This window comes from Schistocerca piceifrons, chromosome 4, assembly GCF_021461385.2.
Source record: "Schistocerca piceifrons isolate TAMUIC-IGC-003096 chromosome 4, iqSchPice1.1, whole genome shotgun sequence".
Taxonomy (NCBI): domain Eukaryota; kingdom Metazoa; phylum Arthropoda; class Insecta; order Orthoptera; family Acrididae; genus Schistocerca; species Schistocerca piceifrons.
Genome location: NC_060141.1, coordinates 467233478 through 467254704, shown reverse-complemented (window position 1 = coordinate 467254704; position 21227 = coordinate 467233478). Strand labels below are relative to the sequence as shown.

At 42.4% G+C, this 21227-nt stretch overlaps 1 protein-coding gene across 1 annotated transcript in view; it reads left to right on the top strand.

The window, feature by feature from the left end:
• The first annotated feature begins 397 nt into the window (after nt 1-397).
• LOC124795379 (proton-coupled amino acid transporter-like protein CG1139) overlaps nt 398-21227 on the top strand; it is a 99241-nt gene continuing 78411 nt past the window's right edge. Inside the window, exons 1-2 of the mRNA XM_047259390.1 lie at nt 398-589; nt 14424-14573. Coding sequence (XP_047115346.1) covers nt 441-589; nt 14424-14573 — 299 coding nt within the window. The 5' untranslated portion in view covers nt 398-440. The remainder of the gene's footprint in view (nt 590-14423; nt 14574-21227) is intronic.

Sequence of the window (21227 nt, the reverse complement as noted above, 5' to 3'; positions counted from 1 at the left end):
TCTGTCATGGGTTTACAAAAAAGATCGGTGTAATCGACGAGATTCTCAAAGGAGTAGGAGGAGAGCTCGTGTAGAGAGCAGCCCATACTTAGAAAGACAAAGAACCTTTTAAATGATTCTTTTACAGGCAGCAGAACAGCAAGAACCTCCGAATATTTCATTACAATTGCTAGTGAAGAAAGAGATAGGAACGCTGATAATATATTGTAGCTACTGTCAGCAGCCATAAAATTTTGCTGCGGTAACGAGCAGTTTACAGCCCCTACATGACTGCTTTTTCCCACGTGTCAGCTCGGCGACCGACGTCGACAGGCAAGCAGGTTCGCCGTTCTTTCAGACGAGGCCGCCAGTTTCGCTCCGGCCTTGGCACTTGCTGTACAGTTCCGTACCCGTCGAGTCGCCACGTACAGGAAGCAGGCGCTCCATACCCCTCGCTGCATATGATGGTACTACCGCTTGTTAGCACAAGCGCGTTATGTGGCGGCAGTCAGTGCACCTCTGCCGATGTCTGCGCCGTCGAAGCTGCAACCTGCAATGCTACCACAACCAAAACGACCCAGCAACAGACGGCGGGCCCTGTCTACGAAAGGTAAGCTAGAAAGCGTGCAAAAATCCTTTGTTTTTCTAGCTTTTCGATCAGCAGTTCTTAATACGACACACGTTAAAGGGCCCTACAGACGCACCAACCGATCGACCGACAAATTGGACGTAGGTAAGCGTGTTGACCGAACGACTAAAGCCCTTGTTGAGATGTCAGGAGGAGGGGCCTATGAATATGACAGCCGAGACCCATCTCATTCCTCCCAACAAACTGCCGTGTGTAGCGCTGTCGTGCCAACCATCCGACAAAAGTTCGTCTTTCGTCACTGTGCGCGGGATTAAATGCTGTTATAATATACGTTGCATGAGACGGATGAAACTTTAAACAGAGTTTCTAAAGATATTTAAAGGCTGCAGATGTTTGTGGTATACGTCGTGCGAGAAAGCAAAATAGCTGCAAGAAGTGAATCATTTTCCTCATTTTGTAATGAATCCATATGGCACTTTGGCACTTACGTTCTGTGTTTCTGTTTTTAGGTTTTATTTCCGATGCTTTGAGGAAAAGATATCTAAAAACAGAAATATCGAAATTCAATGGACTTCAATTTATAAAACATACTTGCTTCCTTGTTAAGTGTTAAAAACAAAAAAGACTAGCCAAGCCCTCTGCTATGAAGAGCAAACTGTGGAATTTTTTTTACATTTCTAAAATTTGCTAAAAGTTTCATTTCTTGTGTAAGTGTTATATGATGTGCGCCACCTCAATGTGTAGTCCTCCTTCGAATCGAAAATGAGTTTCTTAAAATTACAGGCCACCTTTTTATGCTACATACATGAACGTCTTTTGTTTTATTTATTTTGCTTTACTATGATGCATGTTCTCATCTAACTATCATGTTTCACGGGTTTCAGGAATAATTTTAGTTAATATTTGTGGAGATACAGCGGCACTAAATTTGAGGTCCTCCTAACTTCTACCAATGGCTACAAATTGTAATGTGGCTAACAGCCTCTCCTTGTAGCTTATAGCCTCTCCCATGACTGTATTCATTTTCGTTAAGAATGGTTTCGTAAGTGCTGTAACGGAGCATGGGTGAATTTCTTTTCTTGCATTAGCCATTTCTTTACACACAGCTCGCTCTCGTCTTTATTGGCCTTATTACCACTAAAACAGCTAAGGCAAACCCCCGTTTTTGTATTTGTGTAAAACAAAGCAGGATTCCGTAGAAAATGAACTGTCTGAACTTAAATTAAAACAACAGGATGGCGCTGTAATCGCCGAGTGCAATCGGTGGAGATGCGTTAGGCTGCCACGAAACTGGTCGGTCGATAATTTGGTGCATGTATTAGGGCCTTAATGGAGGCTTAACGGACCACTTCGCTCTGTGAGGCAAATGAATTTCGTTTATTTTTCTCCCGTTATTTGTCAATCTATTTCTTGTAAGTTATACGAGTAGATGTCATTTTGTTGTTTCGCTCATCACTTCTAAGGACGGTTTGATCCACAGCCGTAGACAATGTTTTTATTCATTCTTCATTACTAGATGGGCATTCTGTTACTAAAAGGGTGAATGGTCTTGCAGACCGTGATGCACAAATTTTGACACTAAAAGGCCTTTGTGCTCAGACAAATGTTACATATAATTACAGTCTATGTAGGAAAGCTAATCCAATGGCAATAGAGAGTTTTTTAAATCTCGTTATGGAACAAGAGTGGCAGGATGTTTATAGTGCCGATAACATACATGACAAATATAATGCTTTTCTCAACACATTTCTCATGCTGTTTGAGAGTTGCTTTCCATTGGAACACATAGTACTAGCAGTAAAAAGCAACCTGGCTGGCTGACTAGTGGGATAAGGATATCATGTGGAACAAAGCGGAAATTATACCGAAAAGTTAGAAGTAGTCACAATCAAGATAAAGTAGCCTATTACAAATAGTATTGTACGGTGCTTAAAAATGTTATTAGGAAGGCAAAGAGTGTCCGGTACGCAAATAGAATAGCTAATTCACAGTATAAAATTAAAACCAAACGGTCAATTGTGAAGGGGGTGTCTGGTGAGCAGCACAAGGTCGACTATATAAAGTCAGTTCGTAGTAAAAATATTTCTGTTACTGATAAGTCATATGTATGCGCAGCATTTAACAATCATTTTCTGAGAATTGCTGATCAATTAAATAAAACTTACCTTCTACAGGGTATCGTATAACACTCTTGGAAAATGCCTTTCTGAGACTGATGTCTGAAATACTTCTCTGTGACACAGACAAGGGGGAGATTGAGTCAATAATTAAATCACTGAAGACTAAGGACTCTCGTGGATACGATGGAGTGCCTAGCAAAATATTAAAGTACTGTGCTGCACATGTTATCCCCGTACTTAGCCATATTTGTAACGTTTTCTTTAAGAATGGTCAGTTTTCCGAACGGTTAAAGTAATCAGCAGTAAAACCGCTTTTTAAAAAAGGAGAAATGGATAATGTAGACAGTTTTAAAATTAATTATGTGCCATAAGTGTTTGCTAAAGTAATTGGAAAATCTGTGTATGTAACGATAATTGATCATTTTGATTTAACAAGGCGTTTGATTATGTTGATCACAAAATATTGCTCCAGAAGTTGCACCATTGTGGAATATGGGGAGCAGCTCACAATTAGTTGATCTCTTACTTTAACAGCAGACAGCAAAAGGATATTATTCACAGTGTAGAGATGGGCTGTGATGTGGGGTCTGAGTGGGGCACTGTCAAATGGGCACCTCAGGGATCAGTATTGGGGCCACTCCTATTCCTTATTTATATAAATGATATGCCCTCTAGTATTACTGGTAATTCTAAAGTACTTCAGTTTGCTGACGACACTAGCTTGTAGTAAACGATGTTGTGTGCAACATTGGCTCTGTTTCAAATAGTGCTGTTCATGACATACATTCATGGCATGTTGAAAATAAACGAACGCTAAATCACAGTAAGTCTTTGTTTTTACAGTTTATAACACACAGTTGAACAAAACCCGACGTTTTAATTTCACAGAATAGGCATATCATCAGTGAAACTGAACAGCTCAAATTTATAGGTGTTCAGATAGATAGTAAACTGTCGTGGAAAGCCCACGTTCAGGATCTAGTTCAGAGACCTAATGCTGCCATTTTTACTATTCGAACGACACGAAAATTAGTCTACTTTGCTTATTTTCATTCACTCATGTCATATGGTATTATATTTTGGGGTAACTCTTCCCATTCTCAAGGGATATTTTTGGCTCAGAAACGGGCAGTTCGGGTAGTAATTGGTGTAAGTTCGCAAACCTCTCGTGGAAGCCAGTTCAAAAGTTTTTCATCACCTGGGTTCCGAGAGTTTCGAAACCTGTACAGAAAATTGGAATAGAGATCAACATAAAGTTCATTTCCAACCTTTTTATTGCTCATGGAAACCACACATTTCATGTTGTACCACCATACAACCAGACCTTCAGAGGTGGTGGTCCAAATTGCTGTACACACCAGTGCCTCTAATACCCAGTAGCACGTCCTCTTGCATTGATGCATGCCTGTATTCGTCATGGCATACTATCCACAAGTTCCTCAAGGCACTGTTAGCCCAGATAGCCCCACTCCTCAACGGCGATTTGGTGTAGATCCCTCAGAGTGGTTGGTAGGTCACGTCGTCCATAAACAGCCCTTTTGAATCCATCCCAGGCATGTTTGATAGGGTTCATGTCTGGAGAACACGCTGGCCACTCTAGTCGAGCCCTGTCATTATCCTGAAGGAAGTCATTCACAAGATGTGCGCGATGGGGGCGTGAACTTTCGTCCATGAAGACTAATGCTTCGCCAGTACGCTGCCGATATGGTTGCTCTATCGGTATTGGTATCGTACAGCCGTTACGGCGCCTTCCATGACCACCAGCGGCGTACATCAGCCTCACATAATGCCACCCCAAAACAGCATGGAACCTCCACCTTGCTGCACTCGCTGGACAGTGTGTCTAAGGCGTTCAGCCTGACCGGGTTGTCTCCAAACACGTGTCCGACGATTGTCTGGTTGAAGGCATGTGCGACACTCATCGGTGAAGAGAACGTGATGCCATTCCTGAGCCGTCCATTCGGTATGTTGTTGGGCCCATCTGTACAGCGCTACATGGTTTCATGGTTGCAAAGATGGACCTCGCCATGGACGTCAGGAATGAAGTTACAAATCATGCAGCCTATTACGCACAGTTCGAGTCGTAACACGACGTCCTGTGGCTGCACGAAAAGCATTATTCAACATGGTGACGTTGCTGTCATGGGTCCCCCGAGCTATAATCCATAGGTAGCGGTCATTATCTACAGTAGTAACCCTTGGGCGGCCTGGGTGAGCCATGACTTCGACAGTTCCAGTCTCTCTGTATCTCTTCCATGGCCGAACAATATCGCTTTGGTTCACTCTGAGATGCCTGGACACTTTCCTTGTTGAGATCCCTTCCTGACACAAAGTAACAATGCGGACGCGATCGTACCGCGGTACTGACCGTGTAGGCATGGTTGAACTACAGACAACACGAGCCATGTACCTCCTTCCTGTTGGAATGACTGGAACTGATCAGCTGTCGGCCCCCCTCCGTCTAATAGGCGCTTCTCGTGCACGGTTGTGTACATATTTGGGTGGTTTTAGTGACATCTCTGAACAATCAAAGGGACTGTGTCTGTGATACAATATTACAGTCAACATCTATCTGCAGGAGTTCTGGGAACCGGGGTGATGCAAAACTTTATTTGATGTGTGTAAATATTCTGTACTGTCGTTTCTTGTTAACAAGATCAACCTATTCCCAAGAATTAGCAGCGTTCACTCAATTATAACTAAGCAGAAATCCGATCTTCATTTGGATCACACTTCCTTGACTCTTGTGCAGAAAGGTGCGCAGGATGCTGCTGCATCCATTTTCACTAAGCTACCACAAGAACTCAAAAATATTAGCAGTAATCCAAGCGCTTTCAAATCGAAACTGAAGAGTTTCCTCAAGGGTCACTCTTTCTATTCTGTCGAAGAGTTCCCTGAAAAATTAAGCCGATTCCTATGTTATATTGTTGATTGCGTTTACTCAAACTTCTGGGTTGACTTTTTTCGGGCTCACAAACATTCTGTTTTCGGTATTATTATTTTATGTTGTAATTTCATGTACTGACACGTTCCATGACCTTGGAGATTTGCTCCTCAATTTGGTCCTAAGAAACTAGACGTGTAAATAAATAAATATACCTACCAATTACCAGCTATCTTCTCTGTTTTAACACTGCTGCTGCATTCTGCGCTATAAACTGTCTTATCCAGTCATATGCAGATTTCCACCATCTCCATAGCTACAGTTTTCATCAACTACTTATGCTGTAAAATGGCCCCAGCTATTGTCTGTCTTCCATTCATTATGTATTTCATTTGTCACACTTTTGTCACCGACTCACAGAAAGATGTTTTCATCCCTCACTCGATCAATCTATCTGCTCAATTTTCTCCTTGAACACAAAATTTCGAACTCACTACATCATTTCATTTCTGAGCCGACTTACAATTTTCCAAGTTTTGCAACTATACGGCTCTAGGCTTCAGACAAATTTTTCTGGTCTCGAGGTTTATATTTTTTGTTTTGTAACACTTTGTACAGAGAGCCCTTTTTCTGTCCTTGCTTGCGTATATTTTCGCATCTGCTACGTTTATCTGTTCTACGCCTCAGTTGTTTCATTAATTGCTAGATGAATAGTTACAGTGAAGCAGAACGAGCAGAACGAGCCATTTTACATTCACACTGCATATTCATGAACCATGGACCTTGCCGTTGGTGGGGAGGCTTGCGTGCCTCAGCGATACAGATAGCCGTACCGTAGGTGCAACCACAACGGAGGGGTATCCGTTGAGAGGCCAGACAAACGTGTGGTTCCTGAAGAGGGGCAGCAGCCTTTTCAGTAGTTGCAAGGGCAACAGTCTGGATGATTGACTGATGTGGCCTTGTAACAATAACCAAAACGGCCTTGCTGTGCTGGTACTGCGAACGGCTGAAAGCAAGGGGAAACTACAGCCGTAATTTTTCCCGAGGGCATGCAGCTTTACTGTATGATTACATGATGATGGCGTCCTCTTGGGTAAAATATTCCGAAGGTAAAATAGTCCCCCATTCGGATCTCCGGGCGGGGACTACTCAAGAGGATGTCGTTATCAGGAGAAAGAAAACTGGCGTTCTACGGATCGGAGCGTGGAATGTCAGATCCCTTAATCGGACAGGTAGGTTAGAAAATTTAAAAAGGGAAATGGATAGGTTGAAGTTAGATATAGTGGGAATTAGTGAAGTTCGGTGGCAGGAGGAACAAGACTTCTGGTCAGGTGACTACAGGGTTATAAACACAAAATCAAATAGGGGTAATGCAGGAGTAGGTTTAATAATGAATAGGAAAATAGGAATGCGGGTAAGCTACTACAAACAGCATAGTGAACGCATTATTGTGGCCAAGATAGATACGAAGCCCACACCTACTACAGTAGTACAAGTTTATATGCCAACTAGCTCTGCAGATGACGGAGAAATTGAAGAAATATATGATGAAATAAAAGAAATTATTCAGATTGTGAAGGGAGACGAAAATTTAATAGTCATGGGTGACTGGAATTCGAGTGTAGGAAAAGGGAGAGAAGGAAACATAGTAGGTGAATATGGATTGGGGGACAGAAATGAAAGAGGAAGCCGCCTGGTAGAATTTTGCACAGAGCACAACATAATCATAACTAACACTTCGTTTAAGAATCATGAAAGAAGGTTATATACATGGAAGAACCCTGGAGATACTAAAAGGTATCAGATAGATTATATAATGGTAAGACAGAGATTTAGGAACCAGGTTTTAAATTGTAAGACATTTCCAGGGGCAGATGTGGACTCTGACCACAATCTATTGGTTATGACCTGTAGACTAAAACTGAAGAAACTGCAAAAAGGTGGGAATTTAAGGAGATGGGACCTGGATAAACTAAAAGAACCAGAGGTTGTACAGAGATTCAGGGAGAGCATAAGGGAGCAATTGACAGGAATGGGGGAAATAAATACAGTAGAAGAAGAATGGGTAGCTTTGAGGGATGAAGTAGTGAAGGCAGCAGAGGAACAAGTAGGTAAAAAGACGAGGGCTAGTAGAAATCCTTGGGTAACAGAAGAAATATTGAATTTAATTGATGAAAGGAGAAAATATAAAAATGCAGTAAGTGAAGCAGGCAAAAAGGAATACAAACGTCTCAAAAATGAGATCGACAGGAAGTGCAAAATGGCTAAGCGGGGATGGCTAGAGGACAAATGTAAGGATGTAGAGGCCTATCTCACTAGGGGTAAGATAGATACCGCCTACAGGAAAATTAAAGAGACCTTTGGAGATAAGAGAACGACTTGTATGAATATCAAGAGCTCAGATGGAAACCCAGTTGTAAGCAAAGAAGGGAAAGCAGAAAGGTGGAAGGAGTATATAGAGGGTCTATACAAGGGTGATGTACTTGAGGACAATATTATGGAAATGGAAGAGGATGTAGATGAAGATGAAATGGGAGATATGATACTGCGTGAAGAGTTTGACAGAGCACTGAAAGACCTGAGTCGAAACAAGGCCCCCGGAGTAGACAATATTCCATTGGAACTACTGACGGCAGTGGGAGAGCCAGTCCTGACAAAACTCTACCATCTGGTGAGCAAGATGTATGAAACAGGCGAAATACTCTCAGACTTCAAGAAGAATATAATAATTCCAATCCCAAAGAAAGCAGGTGTTGACAGATGTGAAAATTACCGAACTATCAGCTTAATAAGTCACAGCTGCAAAATACTAACACGAATTCTTTACAGACGAATGGAAAAACTAGTAGAAGCCAACCTCGGGGAAGATCAGTTTGGATTCCGTAGAAACACTGGAACACGTGAGGCAATACTGACCTTACGACTTATCTTAGAAGAAAGATTAAGGAAAGGCAAACCTACGTTTCTAGCATTTGTAGACTTAGAGAAAGCTTTTGACAATGTTGACTGGAATACTCTCTTTCAAATTCTAAAGGTGGCAGGGGTAAAATACAGGGAGCGAAAGGCTATTTACAATTTGTACAGAAACCAGATGGCAGTTATAAGAGTCGAGGGACATGAAAGGGAAGCAGTGGTTGGGAAAGGAGTGAGACAGGGTTGTAGCCTCTCCCCGATGTTGTTCAATGTGTATATTGAGCAAGCAGTAAAGGAAACAAAAGAAAAATTCGGAGTAGGTATTAAAATTCATGGAGAAGAAATAAAATTGTAATTCTGTCAGAGACAGCAAAGGACTTGGAAGAGCAGTTGAATGGAATGGACAGTGTCTTGAAAGGAGGATATAAGATGAACATCAACAAAAGCAAAACAAGGATAATGGAATGTAGTCTAATTAAGTCGGGTGATGCTGAGGGAATTAGATTAGGAAATGAGGCACTTAAAGTAGTAAAGGAGTTTTGCTATTTGGGGAGCAAAATAACTGATGATGGTCGAAGTAGAGAGGATATAAAATGTAGGCTGGCAATGGCAAGGAAAGCGTTTCTGAAGAAGAGGAATTTGTTAACATCCAGTATTGATTTAAGTGTCAGAAAGTCATTTCTGAAAGTATTCGTATGGAGTGTAGCCATGTATGGAAGTGAAACATGGACGATAAATAGTTTGGACAAGAAGAAAATAGAAGCTTTCGAAATGTGGTGCTACAGAAGAATGCTGAAGATTAGATGGGTAGATCACATAACTAATGAGGAAGTATTGAATAGGATTGGGGAGAAGAGAAGTTTGTGGCACAACTTGACCAGAAGAAGGGATCGGTTGGTAGGACATGTTCTGAGGCATCAAGGGATCACCAATTTAGTATTGGAGGGCAGCGTGGAGGGTAAAAATCGTAGAGGGAGACCAAGAGATGAATACACTAAGCAGATTCAGAAGGATGTAGGTTGCAGTAGGTACTGGGAGATGAAAAAGCTTGCACAGGATAGAGTAGCATGGAGAGCTGCATCAAACCAGTCTCAGGACTGAAGACCACAACAACAACATTCATTAGTAAATATGGCTAAATGTTGACAAATTACAAAGTTCCCTTATTAATTTTTGAGCAAAAAGCTTCTACCTCTTCAAGAGTATCTTGTTCAGATTTAACGATTAGTCATCCAGCGTCATCGTGTGATTCCTGAATCATTACCTTAGTTTTGGGAAATGTTGAACCTGTCAGTATAGCCATCTGCTTTGCCCCATGACATTATCAAAGCGGCGAACATAAACCGTCATCTAAACTGAACATCCGTAAAACAAACGTCGTAACTAGAATTGTAATTATTCTGACGGCATCATATACGTTGGCTTCATAAGTTTAGTCAGTCACCTTTCAACTAAACCTAGCGACGGGTTACGTCACGAGCCAGCCTCCTACGACAACCCACAGTGCAACATATAATATGGAGCCAAAATCAATATTGTCAATGTTCTATTCCTACTGTGCAATTGTATGACGTAAAGAGTCACAGGACACCGGTCAAAGCAGTAGCCAGGCATCGGCAGGTTCAACCCAGCCCTGGAATTGTTTCGTAGTGGTTACTGAGATAAACGCGAGAAAGATGGTAATCCCAGAAAATGACGTATTTTTATCCAACAGTACGACTTGCGATGGCAAATACATAAAATAATATCTATTCTCATTTCACCTGCGATAACTATTTTTTGAAGATTTAGTACTTTTCCATTCAACAATCATTAAAAAATTCATTACTACATAAGGTCTAAAATAGTTAAGAACTTTGTGGAAAGCGTTCTTAGCGGATATTCATTGTGCTCCCCTTAGAGTGTAGTTTTGCTAGGCTCTAAACTATTGCTTAAAAATTGTCAGAGGATGAATATCACTGAAACAATCTTTACAGGACGTACAATTTTCTGTAATTTTGGAAAAAAATCTCTAAATATTTTTCTCACCTGCATTCACTGCAAAGAAAAGACTTTTCAAACTACCTTTTTCTGAAGTAGGTCGCCAAAAGCAACAGCGTTTGCGCAGGTATGTGAAATCAAAGTTAAGCAGTTATGTGCGTGACAGAACGGTTATGTTGAGCGTATCCCGGAAGCGAATCTGATATTTCTCCAGCCTGACACTTAACTGTTCGTACGAAAAAGGTTTTGACTTTGCTAGTATATAGTAAAGCTACATAAACGCTTTGAGATACGTAGACAATGAAATAATGTCGAATGATAGCTTTTCGTGAAAAGCTGCCATATGGATTAAACGGAATAATTTCATCGAAGTCTCTTGCAACCGAAACGGAGAAATGTTTCGTTGCTCCCATTAATGCTGTAAACGGTGAAGCATTTTCCTAACAAGGAACGAAACTCTTATGACACACTGGAGGTCACTAGCGAATATCGCAGTTTGATTAACCCAAATAAATTTTAAATTCATTTAAAGTAAACAAAAACAGTATTTTGTAATAAGTCTTGTTACCCATTGTCCCAGAAATAAATTAATAGTTCCAGTCTTCAGTTCCGACCAAGGTTTTCGTGAGGCTTTCCTTGGTTATTAGGCGATTAATGCAACTGGAAATTCCCTCTCAGTTATTTCTAATAGGGACTCCTTCTTCCCACTACCAGCCTGTTAGGATATTTGGCTGAAAAAAAAACAAATTTCTACAACAGTCCATCCTGCTGTCATCAGTAGGACATGAAAGATCAAAAGATAATATGCTAGAAGTAGAATTCTCATTAATCTTCTTTGAATCACTCCTCCATGTTTTTCTCTTAGTTCACTGGAATTCGGCTGAAGACACCCAAACTTCGCAAGCGGCCACAGGTCAGTCACAAGCCACACTGTGTTTAGTTATTTTGGGCTTAGAAAGAACACTCATAGCATTAAAGGAAATGTGTGGCTAAAATCCTTCTTTTTCCGACTAGTGAACATGGATCTGGAAATCGCTTTCTACATGTTTCCACATGGGAATCCTCAATCCAGTTCCGATTCGGTGGCATATATTGAAAATTAGAGATCTATGACAGGGCACCATAGCATTAAGGATACGGAATAACAGGAGCAACACTATACCCCTAATATTCCTAAGCAGACAGCAAGAACCTTTCATAACCGTTAATGCATCGAATAATACTACAAGTTTAATCTTGTACTACCGGAAGTTCAGCCGAGCTGTGTTTCTATTTTTGTACAATATTTCGCCGACTGACACGATCATCTTCTTCCGCTGCTGCAAAGTTATCCTGTTGTGTGCTCGATGCCTGTGTGCGGTGTCGGTTGAGCAGTTTAGCATGTCCCTAAGATGCTGTAGATCAGATGCCCGGTGAGCTACAGGGAAGGAAAGCCCTCCGTAAGGCCAAGCCCAATTAAGAAAAACGATATAATGCAACAGATAACGTCTTGGTACTTGAAAATTACTAGGAATTGCTCACTGAAGCTTGAAAGTATGGGTACCACATCTCACAGGGATATGTTGATGAATGGATTCGTCAACTACATAACAATTTGGATTATTGCCATAAGACATCAAATACAATGATTTACTCATTGAATCAAGCGCATAAACATTTAACAGGTGGACGACAGATTGCAAACACGAGATATAGCCTTGGCACAGGTGGGTGCCACATAAAAGCATAATATGAAACTGTATCGCTGAAGTGACCAAAGACAGCGAAAATAGTGATTTGAACAAAAATTCCAAGAAAAGCACAAATGAACCCCAATACTTCTGCTGAAGAGCAAGATGGTTGCAGCTAACTAGCTGTGAATGTTAAATCTGTGCGATGAAATCCTGATACAAATTAACTAGTTTCACATCACTCTCTCTCTCCTCAGCAGCTGCATCGACTGCACATGCTGCCCACTCTTGAACAGTGCGAGCGTAGAAGATGGCTCCAGGAAGTGGCTGGAATTCTGAGTCTAGTTCGTCCTTTACATTTTGCTCCAAGTTGGAGGCTCTCTCTCTCTCTCTCTCTCTCTCTCTCTCTCTCTGCGAATATCTTTCACAGCTGCCTACGGTGCAGTGCGTCGTCAGTGTGGTCTCTGAAGCAAGTGCTTCCAGGACTTCAGCTGATTCTGCCACAGTCAGAATCACACCGGCCTATTTCAGTAGTTTTTGTGAGTTCTGACCAACAATAATTTTAAAAACAAGTCTAACAGTCTCCTACTCTTGCGGATTTTGTCATGGTTAACCAGTAAAGGTACAGCATGGAAAAGAAGACAGAAAATATCTCCCACGACACGACAGATTTCTAGCCACAGCCAACCAAAAGACCAGCATGTAGACATGCATGAGAAATTACCCATCCTACCAAAATTATTACTGTGAGTCAGTCACAGTACTACTTATAAGAATTTGGACAAACAGTCCTGTGCAGAAATGCTGTGTAACGGCTGACCCCGCGATCTAAAGCTCTGTGTTTTCACCTGGCCTTCAAATCTGATGTAGCCAAAACTATCGCTCTTACCATCTTACAGAGAGCTGTTTTTATGGAATGAAGTCTGGGCTCCCCTATGCTCCTGCTGTGAGGTCAGAGGAGACTGCCATTTCTCTGTTCTATACCTGCTTGGGGATGGCTTTCAGCAACAAACAACTTTACAGCATTCCAGTCCTTCTAAGCTTAAGAAAGCTGCAGATATAACAGTTCTCCCTCGCCATATTAAGAGCCAAGAACGAAAGGAAGCAGTTAGCAGTGCAATCAGTGGAAGAAGTGAATACTGTCTGCAGTTTGCTAACAATGTTTAAGAACTGACTATACTGCCTGTTGGCAGCCGCATATTACATTTTAAGAATAAGTTACGTGAAAGTTTGGACGTAAACTGCCACGTAACACCTGGACTGCAACGAGACTGAACTATTGCTGGTCTCGCGCCACTATTTATAGCCGATTTCGAGTTAAACTGCCGACACCCACTATGTCATTTGATGTTCGCTTGAAGCGATTAGTGTGTAATGGGGCATCAGCACAACATGTTGTTTTAACCCTGTGTTATTTTATTTGTAACGCGGTGATGTTCCCTGCAACCTTTTATTACAATCTGACACTACATCACTGTGTGACTTTTTGCTTTAACAAAGATGTACATCTAATAATGTAACGAGATCCGGTGGTGACGTCGTAGATCTGTCGAAACGGCCCATAATAATAAAAAGAATTGCTAGCGATCTTGGCAAATTAGATTCTTCAAGAATAATACATAAATACAAAGTAAATACTTACTCGTATGTTTTAGTGTAATTCAGAAAGTTCTCATGCTGATCTATAATGCTGCATATTATTTTAAATACAACATTCTAAAAGAGGGTTTCAATCATTTAGATTAGTGTTCAAAACTTTTATCTGCCATGAGCATATTACTAGTGACATTATCATTAATGAGGTGTTTAAATTCACAGTTAATTGAAAATTTTTGATAGGAGAAGCTTGCGTCGCATACGAGGTCTCGAAGCTAGATCACTGCCTTTCACAGGGAAGACGCTACCAACTGCGCAAGCGAAATATGTTAAAAGGGCTGAGAAAATGAAACATCTTGCGCACTGCGCCGGGGAAACCTGAGAAGTTGGGTGGTATGAGGAACCAATAACAGTAATAAATTTTCTTAGCAGCGTGTGATGAATTAAACATCAAAAGCCACTCCTCTTTCCATTAACTACCATAGCAGAAAATACATAAAATGTGGGCCTTTTAGAGTATCTAAGTCAGTGGTAGCTGCCATTTCTGAAGAAAATCTGATCACTATCATAATTGCTTCCTTCTTGTCTAATTTTTTCACTCTTGTTCGTCATATCTATCGTTGATTCGGAGCTTAATAAACACCTGTTAAATGCCGCGCAGCATCCCCCAATGTGACCGGTATGTGTTTCAGTGGCAACACAGAAGGGAAGCAAACCACTAAACCAGGATGTGAAACTGATGATGGCGTCTTCAAAGGGGGAGATGCATCGTCACGCAAGGCGACTGCCATTCCACCAGAATACGACCCGTACTTAGCGCGTGTCGTTGATCATCCCATCACGTAAGTAGCTCATATATATTACATCAGCAGAAAAATACAAAAATAAGTTTTTACGAAGGAAGATCCAAAAGTAATAAAAATTGATATCACTGGTAGTGACAGATTACCCCACTGTAAATATGTTGATCGTACATCTGCGTTGAGGAAGCGTGAGTCAGCTCAGAATACTTGCTTGCGTAGACGCTGCTTAATGCAGTCAGCGATTTTTCAGATGCAAGTGTGACAAAACAGTGTGCAAACCTAAAGCCACTTTGCTTCGGCGAGCGTACGGGGAAGAACTGTTGAGCTTTCTGCTTAATCATCGCAACCAAATAAGACAAAAAAGGTCTCTCCGCTGTGGCGAGAATAGTCCACTATGAAATTGTTCCACGAGCTGAAATCATTAAGCACTAGGACCTGTAGCGAACAATTTGTGAACCCCACATTAGATAGCTATTAAATGTAATGTCCTTAGAGTACATGCGCTTTATCCAGCTCTTCGTGTTTTAATGGATTTATTATTCTTCCCATCTTGGGGAGAGAATTTACTTACGATAAACAATGCCCTTGAGTGTGGTTATGAACAGCTCAAGTAATTAAACTAATGAACATTAATGTGAGATTTTCAGTCAATACAGTGGTAAGAATTAGGAATGTCAGTTGTTGTTGTTGTGGTCTTCAGTCCTGAGACTGGTTTTATGCAGCTCTCCATGCCACTCTATGCTGTGCAAGCTTCATCATCTCCCAGTAACTACTGCAATCTACTCGTACATCCTTCTGAATCTGCTTAGTGTATTCATCTCTTGGTCTCCCTCTACGATTTTTACCCTCCACGCTGCCCTCCAATACTAAATTGGTGATCCCTTGATGCCTCAGAACATGTTCTACCAACCGATCCCTTCTTCTGGTCAAGCTGTGCCACAAACTTCTTTTCTCCCCAATCCTATTCAATACTTCCTCATTAGTTATGTGATCTACCCATCTAATCTTCAGCATTCTTCTGTAGCACCACATTTCGAAAGCTTCTATTCTCTTCTTGTCCAAGCTATTTATCGTCCATGTTTCACTTCCATACATGGCTACACTCCATACAAATACTTTCAGAAATGACTTCCTGACACTTAAATCTATACTCGATGTTAACAAATTTCTCTTCTTCAGAAACGCTTTCCTTGCGATTGCCAGTCTACATTTTATATCCTCTCTACTTCGACCATCATCAGTTATTTTGCTCCCCAAATAGCAAAACTCCTTTACTACTTTAAGTGTCTCATTTCCTAATCTAATTCCCTCAGCATCACCCGACTTAATTCGACTACATTCCATTATCCTCGTTTTACTTTTGTTGATGTTCATCTTATATCCTCCTTCCAAGACGCTATCCATTCCATTCAACTGCTCTTCCGCGTCCTTTGCTGTCTTTGACAGAATTACAATGTCATCGGCGAACCTCAAAGTTTTTATTTCTTCTCCATGGATTTTAATACCTACTCCGAATTTTTCTTTTGTTTCCTTTACTGCTTGCTCAATGTCAGCTACAGAAATATTAATAAAGTACTTTATACACTGTCCAGTCACATTGACGTGGTCACCAGTCAAAAGTCTGAATAAACACCTTTTGCAGAGAGGACTACTGCAAGACTTGCAGGAAGGGAGTCAGTGAGGTTCTGGAAGGTATCGACACGAATATGGAGCCATTCCGTCTCCTGTGCAGTTACCAACTGCGCTTAGAAAATGTAGTCCATCAACAAAGGAGGTGGCTTACAAAACACTCGTTCGGCCTATTCTTGAGTATTGCTCATCAGTGTGGGATCCGTACCAGGTCGGGTTGACAGAGGAGATAGAGAAGATCCAAAGAAGAGCGGCGCGTTTCGTCACAGGGTTATTTGGTAAGCGTGATAGCGTTACGGAGATGTTTAGCAAACTCAAGTGGCAGACTCTTCAAGAGAGGCGCTCTGCATCGCGGTGTAGCTTGCTGTCCAGGTTTCGAGAGGATGCGTTTCTGGATGAGGTATTGAATATATTGCTTCCTCCTACTTATACCTCCCGAGGAGATCACGAATGTAAAATTAGAGAGATTCGAGCGCGCACGGAGGCTTTCCGGCAGTCGTTCTTCCCGCGAACCATACGCGAGTGGAACAGGAAAGGGAGGTAATGACAGTGGCACGTAAAGTGCCCTCCCCCACACACCGTTGGGTGGCTTGCGGAGTATAAATGTAGATGTAGATGTAGATGTAGGTTTCCCGGTTGAGGATCGATGGCACAAACAGCCCGACCGAGGTGGTCCCACGGAATCTCGACTGGGTTTTAATCCGGGGAGTTTGATGACCAGGAGAGTCATCCTGGTGCTCGTTGAACCACGCACAAACACTGTGAGCTCCGTGACACGTTGCATTGTCTTGCTGGTAGATGCCATCGTGCCGAGGAAGAACAAACTGCATGCAGGTGTTGACATGGTCCCCAAGGATAGATGCTCGCTTGTGTTGATCCATTGTGCCTTCCAGAATGATACCACCCATGGAATGCCACGAAAACATTTCACAGACCTTAACGCACACAGTGTGTTCGCTTTCAGACGTTTCGCACTGTACTCGCCAAAAGCCACCTGTCCGATGGGGCATGAAACTTGATTCATCTGAAAATGTCGCCTTTCGCCAATCATTGGACGCCCAGTTGAGAAAATGGCGTGCAAAAATCCAGCCTTCGTCGCCGATGAATAGCAATCAGCATGGGCCCATGAACCAGGCGCCTGCCGCAAAGGTTCAAAGGCTCTGAGCACTATGGGACTTAACTTCTGAGGTCATCAGTCCCCTAGAAATTAGAACTACATAAACTTAACTAACCCAAGGACATCACACACATCCATGCCCGAGGCAGGATTCGAACCTGACGCAAAGGTCCATACGCCGCAACGTCAACTGAACGGTCGTTGAGGGGACGCTGTCAGTAGCTCCTTGGTCCGGTTGCCTTGGCGCCGGGTTTGGATAGCGCCATTTTGCAATACGCGGAACACTTCGGCAAATGGTTCCACCCTTGGTCCAAAAACCAATGATTATGCCGTTTTGGAAGTTAGAAAATCGCTCCGTTTCCGCGTTGCGACAACGCCTGTGCTGTTTTCCGCGGCGATCCCCCCCCCCCCCCCTCCCACCCGTCCCGCCCCACCCCACCTCACCGACACGTTTTACTGTCAGTGCTTCCACCTGTCATCAGTGAGTGGTTATTGTATGTTGACGTAGAACATAGGTGGTGGCCACATTATTGTGACTGGACCGGTGATTACATTGTACCAGCTTCCTTTTACTGCCGATAGTATTGAACTAAACCTACTGAAGTACGTCCTATATGCCTCAGATGACGATTATATTCACAGCGGTCATCTGGAGGAGTTCCTACTTCTACTTCATGGAGATATTTGAATTCATATATTATACTGTGTGATTCTATTAAGCTTTTATTTTGTTCCTGTTTTCTGGAAAGTTTCTGTCTAGTGTGTCTAGAGCGAGCCGTTGGACCAATATAACATCTTCTGTACAATAGTATTTACTTAATTCTTAGCTTTAGTGATTCATTACTCACAATAATAGATTACTCAAACTAACTTGAGAATAGTATATTAAAAGTAGTCCCTAACTAGGAAGAATTTGAAATGAAAATCCATATATATCATAAAAATGTGTGTGTGTGTTTATGTATTTGTATGTCTGTGTCTGTGTGTACGTGCGAGCCACATGTCCTCCTAAACCACTGGACAGATTCCAGCCAAACATGGTAGACATATACCTTACAGTCAGGCAACAATCGCTTTGGGTCTAAGAACCACCTGCATATCAAAGGGGTAGAGGCGAAAAAGCCTAGCATGCGACGTGTGAATTCACAGACTTCATTCATCTAGTACTTGGGAATGAGAGCACTTAGTAAATTACAACAAACGTTACAGATAATTTCGAACTTCAACGAAATTTTCTTACTGACAGTCCCTCAAAATGATGAAAGGAAAAATGTTTATCGGTTACTGCTTTTCCGCTGATCATGCAGTAAAAGTACCGCATGAGATATGACGTTATAATTTATTACCACTTTACTACTTCCTGTATCCGCGACACATTTTACAGATTATATGCACATACGCTACTGAAAGTAAATGCAAAATATTACTTTCCAACACGTACTTCTGGAGATATGTCGTCATAAACAGTAAGATGCGTGGAAAATTGCCGCATCGTGCATAACGTTTAAATTTACACTACTGGCCATTAAAATTGCTACACCATGAAGATGACGTGCTACAGATGCGAAATTTAACCGACAGGAAGAAGATGCTGTGATATGCAAATGATTAGCTTTTCAGAGCATTCACACAAGGTTGGCGCCGGTGGTGACACTTACAACGTGCTGACGAGAGGAAAGTTTTCAACCGATCTCTCATACGCAAACAGCAGTTTACCGGCGTTGCCTGGTGAAACGTTGTTGTGATGCCTCGTGTAAGGTGGAGAAATGCGTACCATCACGTTTCCGACTTCGATAAAGGTCGGATTGTAGCCTATCGCGATTGCGGTTTATCGTATCGCAACATTGCTGCTCGCGTTGGTCGAGATCCAATCACTTTTAGCAGAATATGGAATCGGTGGGTTCAGGAGGGTAATAAGGTAGGCCATGCTGGATCCCAACGGCCTCGTATCACTAGCAGTCGAGATGACAGGCATCTTATCCGCATGGCTGTAACGGATCGTTCAGCCACGTCTCGATCCCTGAGTCAACAGATGGGGACGTTTACAAGACAACAACCATCTGCACGAACAGTTCGACGACGTTTGCAGCAGCATGGACTATCAGCTCGGAGACCATGGCTGCGGTTACCCTTGACGCTGCATCACAGACAGGAGGGCCTGGGATGGTGTACTCAACGACGAACCTGGGTGCACGAATGGCAAAACGTCATTTTTTCGGATGAATCCAGGTTCTGTTTTCGGCATCATGATGGTCACATCCGTGTTTGGCGACATCGCGGTGAACGCACATTGGAAGCGTGTATTCGTCATCGTCATACTGGCATTTCACCCCGCGTGATGGTATTGGGTGCCATTGGTTACAAGTCTCGGTGACCGCTTGTTCGCATTGACGGCACTTTGAACAGTGGACGTTACATTTCAGATGTGTTACGACCCGTTGCCCTACCCTTCACTCGATCCCTGCGAAACCCTACATTTCAGCAGGGTAATGCACGACCGCATGTTGCTGGTCCTGTATGGGCCTTTCTGGATACAGAAAATGTTCGACTGCTGCCCTGGCCAGCACATTCTCCAGATCTCTCACCAATTGAAAACGTCTGGTCAATGGTGGCCGGGCAACTGGTTCGTCACAATACGCCAGTCACTACTCTTGATGAACTGTGGTATCGTGTTGAAGCTGCATGGCCAGCTGTACCTGTACACGCCATCCAAGCTCTGTTTGACTCAATGCCCAGGCGTATCAAGGCCGTTATTACGGCCAGAGGTGGTTGTTATGGGTACTGATTTCTCAGGATCTATGCGTCCAAATTGCGTGAAAATGTAATCACATGTCAGTTCTAGTGTAATATATGTGTCGAATGAATACCCGTTTATCATCTGCATTTCTTCTTGGTGTAGCAATTTTAATGGCCAGTAGTGTATTACTTCGTTGCTACTAATTTCATTGGCAATACATTTTGCGTACGGTATCCACATATGTCGCTGAATGTACCTATAAAACTGTCTCATGTACGACACACAGATCAGGAGATGTAACTCATGAACATCAAGTACAAGGCCAGACGCTGCGTGGCATGGGGGTGGACGCACAGCTATAAATAAAGACATGTGCAACGCCGGCTCTCTCAGCTAGCAATAATAAAATAGAACCAACAATTAATGCGTGCCCTCTGATGTTTCCATTCAGTTTGTGGCTGCTTCGGTATGTTTCAAAGTTTTCCTATAGCGACCCTGAAACTTTTCTGTACGAGCAGCTAGATGAACGTTCATACGCACAGGCACCCACCACACCACCCTCTCCTCTGGTAACATTTCTCCGTCTCTTGTCTCCGTTTAGATCATTCGTACTTATTTTTGTTACCAGCTTAAGTAACGCAAAAGACTCGATATATCTAAATGACAACTGCGTTTCACTCTGAGAGGGATCATGCCTCATAGTTTCCAGCTGGAAAGGGCCTCTGAAAACCAGTTTCTCATGGGATTTTGAACCAGCAGCCACGCCGTGCCGGTGATCTCACTCCTATTCTGTGTAACCGATGCCGATCATAAATACTGCACAGCATTTGTTTGCGCTATCTGTGATTGAGAGGATGACTAATGGCGTCTTGGATCGATTAACTCTCTAGAAGCCAAAGAAACGTGGGCCAAGAACACCGGAGCTTTCTGTGCTCTCGAAGAGGCTTAGGCAGTGTTGTCCCTGAACCGTCGCCAAGGTGTTTATCGAACGTATGTATCTGTTGCTCTTCGATTCTGTGGGATCTGTGTAGATGTCTTCCTTTATAACAACTTTCTGTGCTGATATTCAGTTCTCCAGTGCCCCCCTCTGTCTCAGTGCCTCTTTCAGTAGAAGTGTTAAGTATGGTACTACGAGTATAGCATCACTTCCGAATAGATAACCTCTGGACTCGTTGCTTTCCCACGTTTTAGCGTGTCCATCGCTACTACT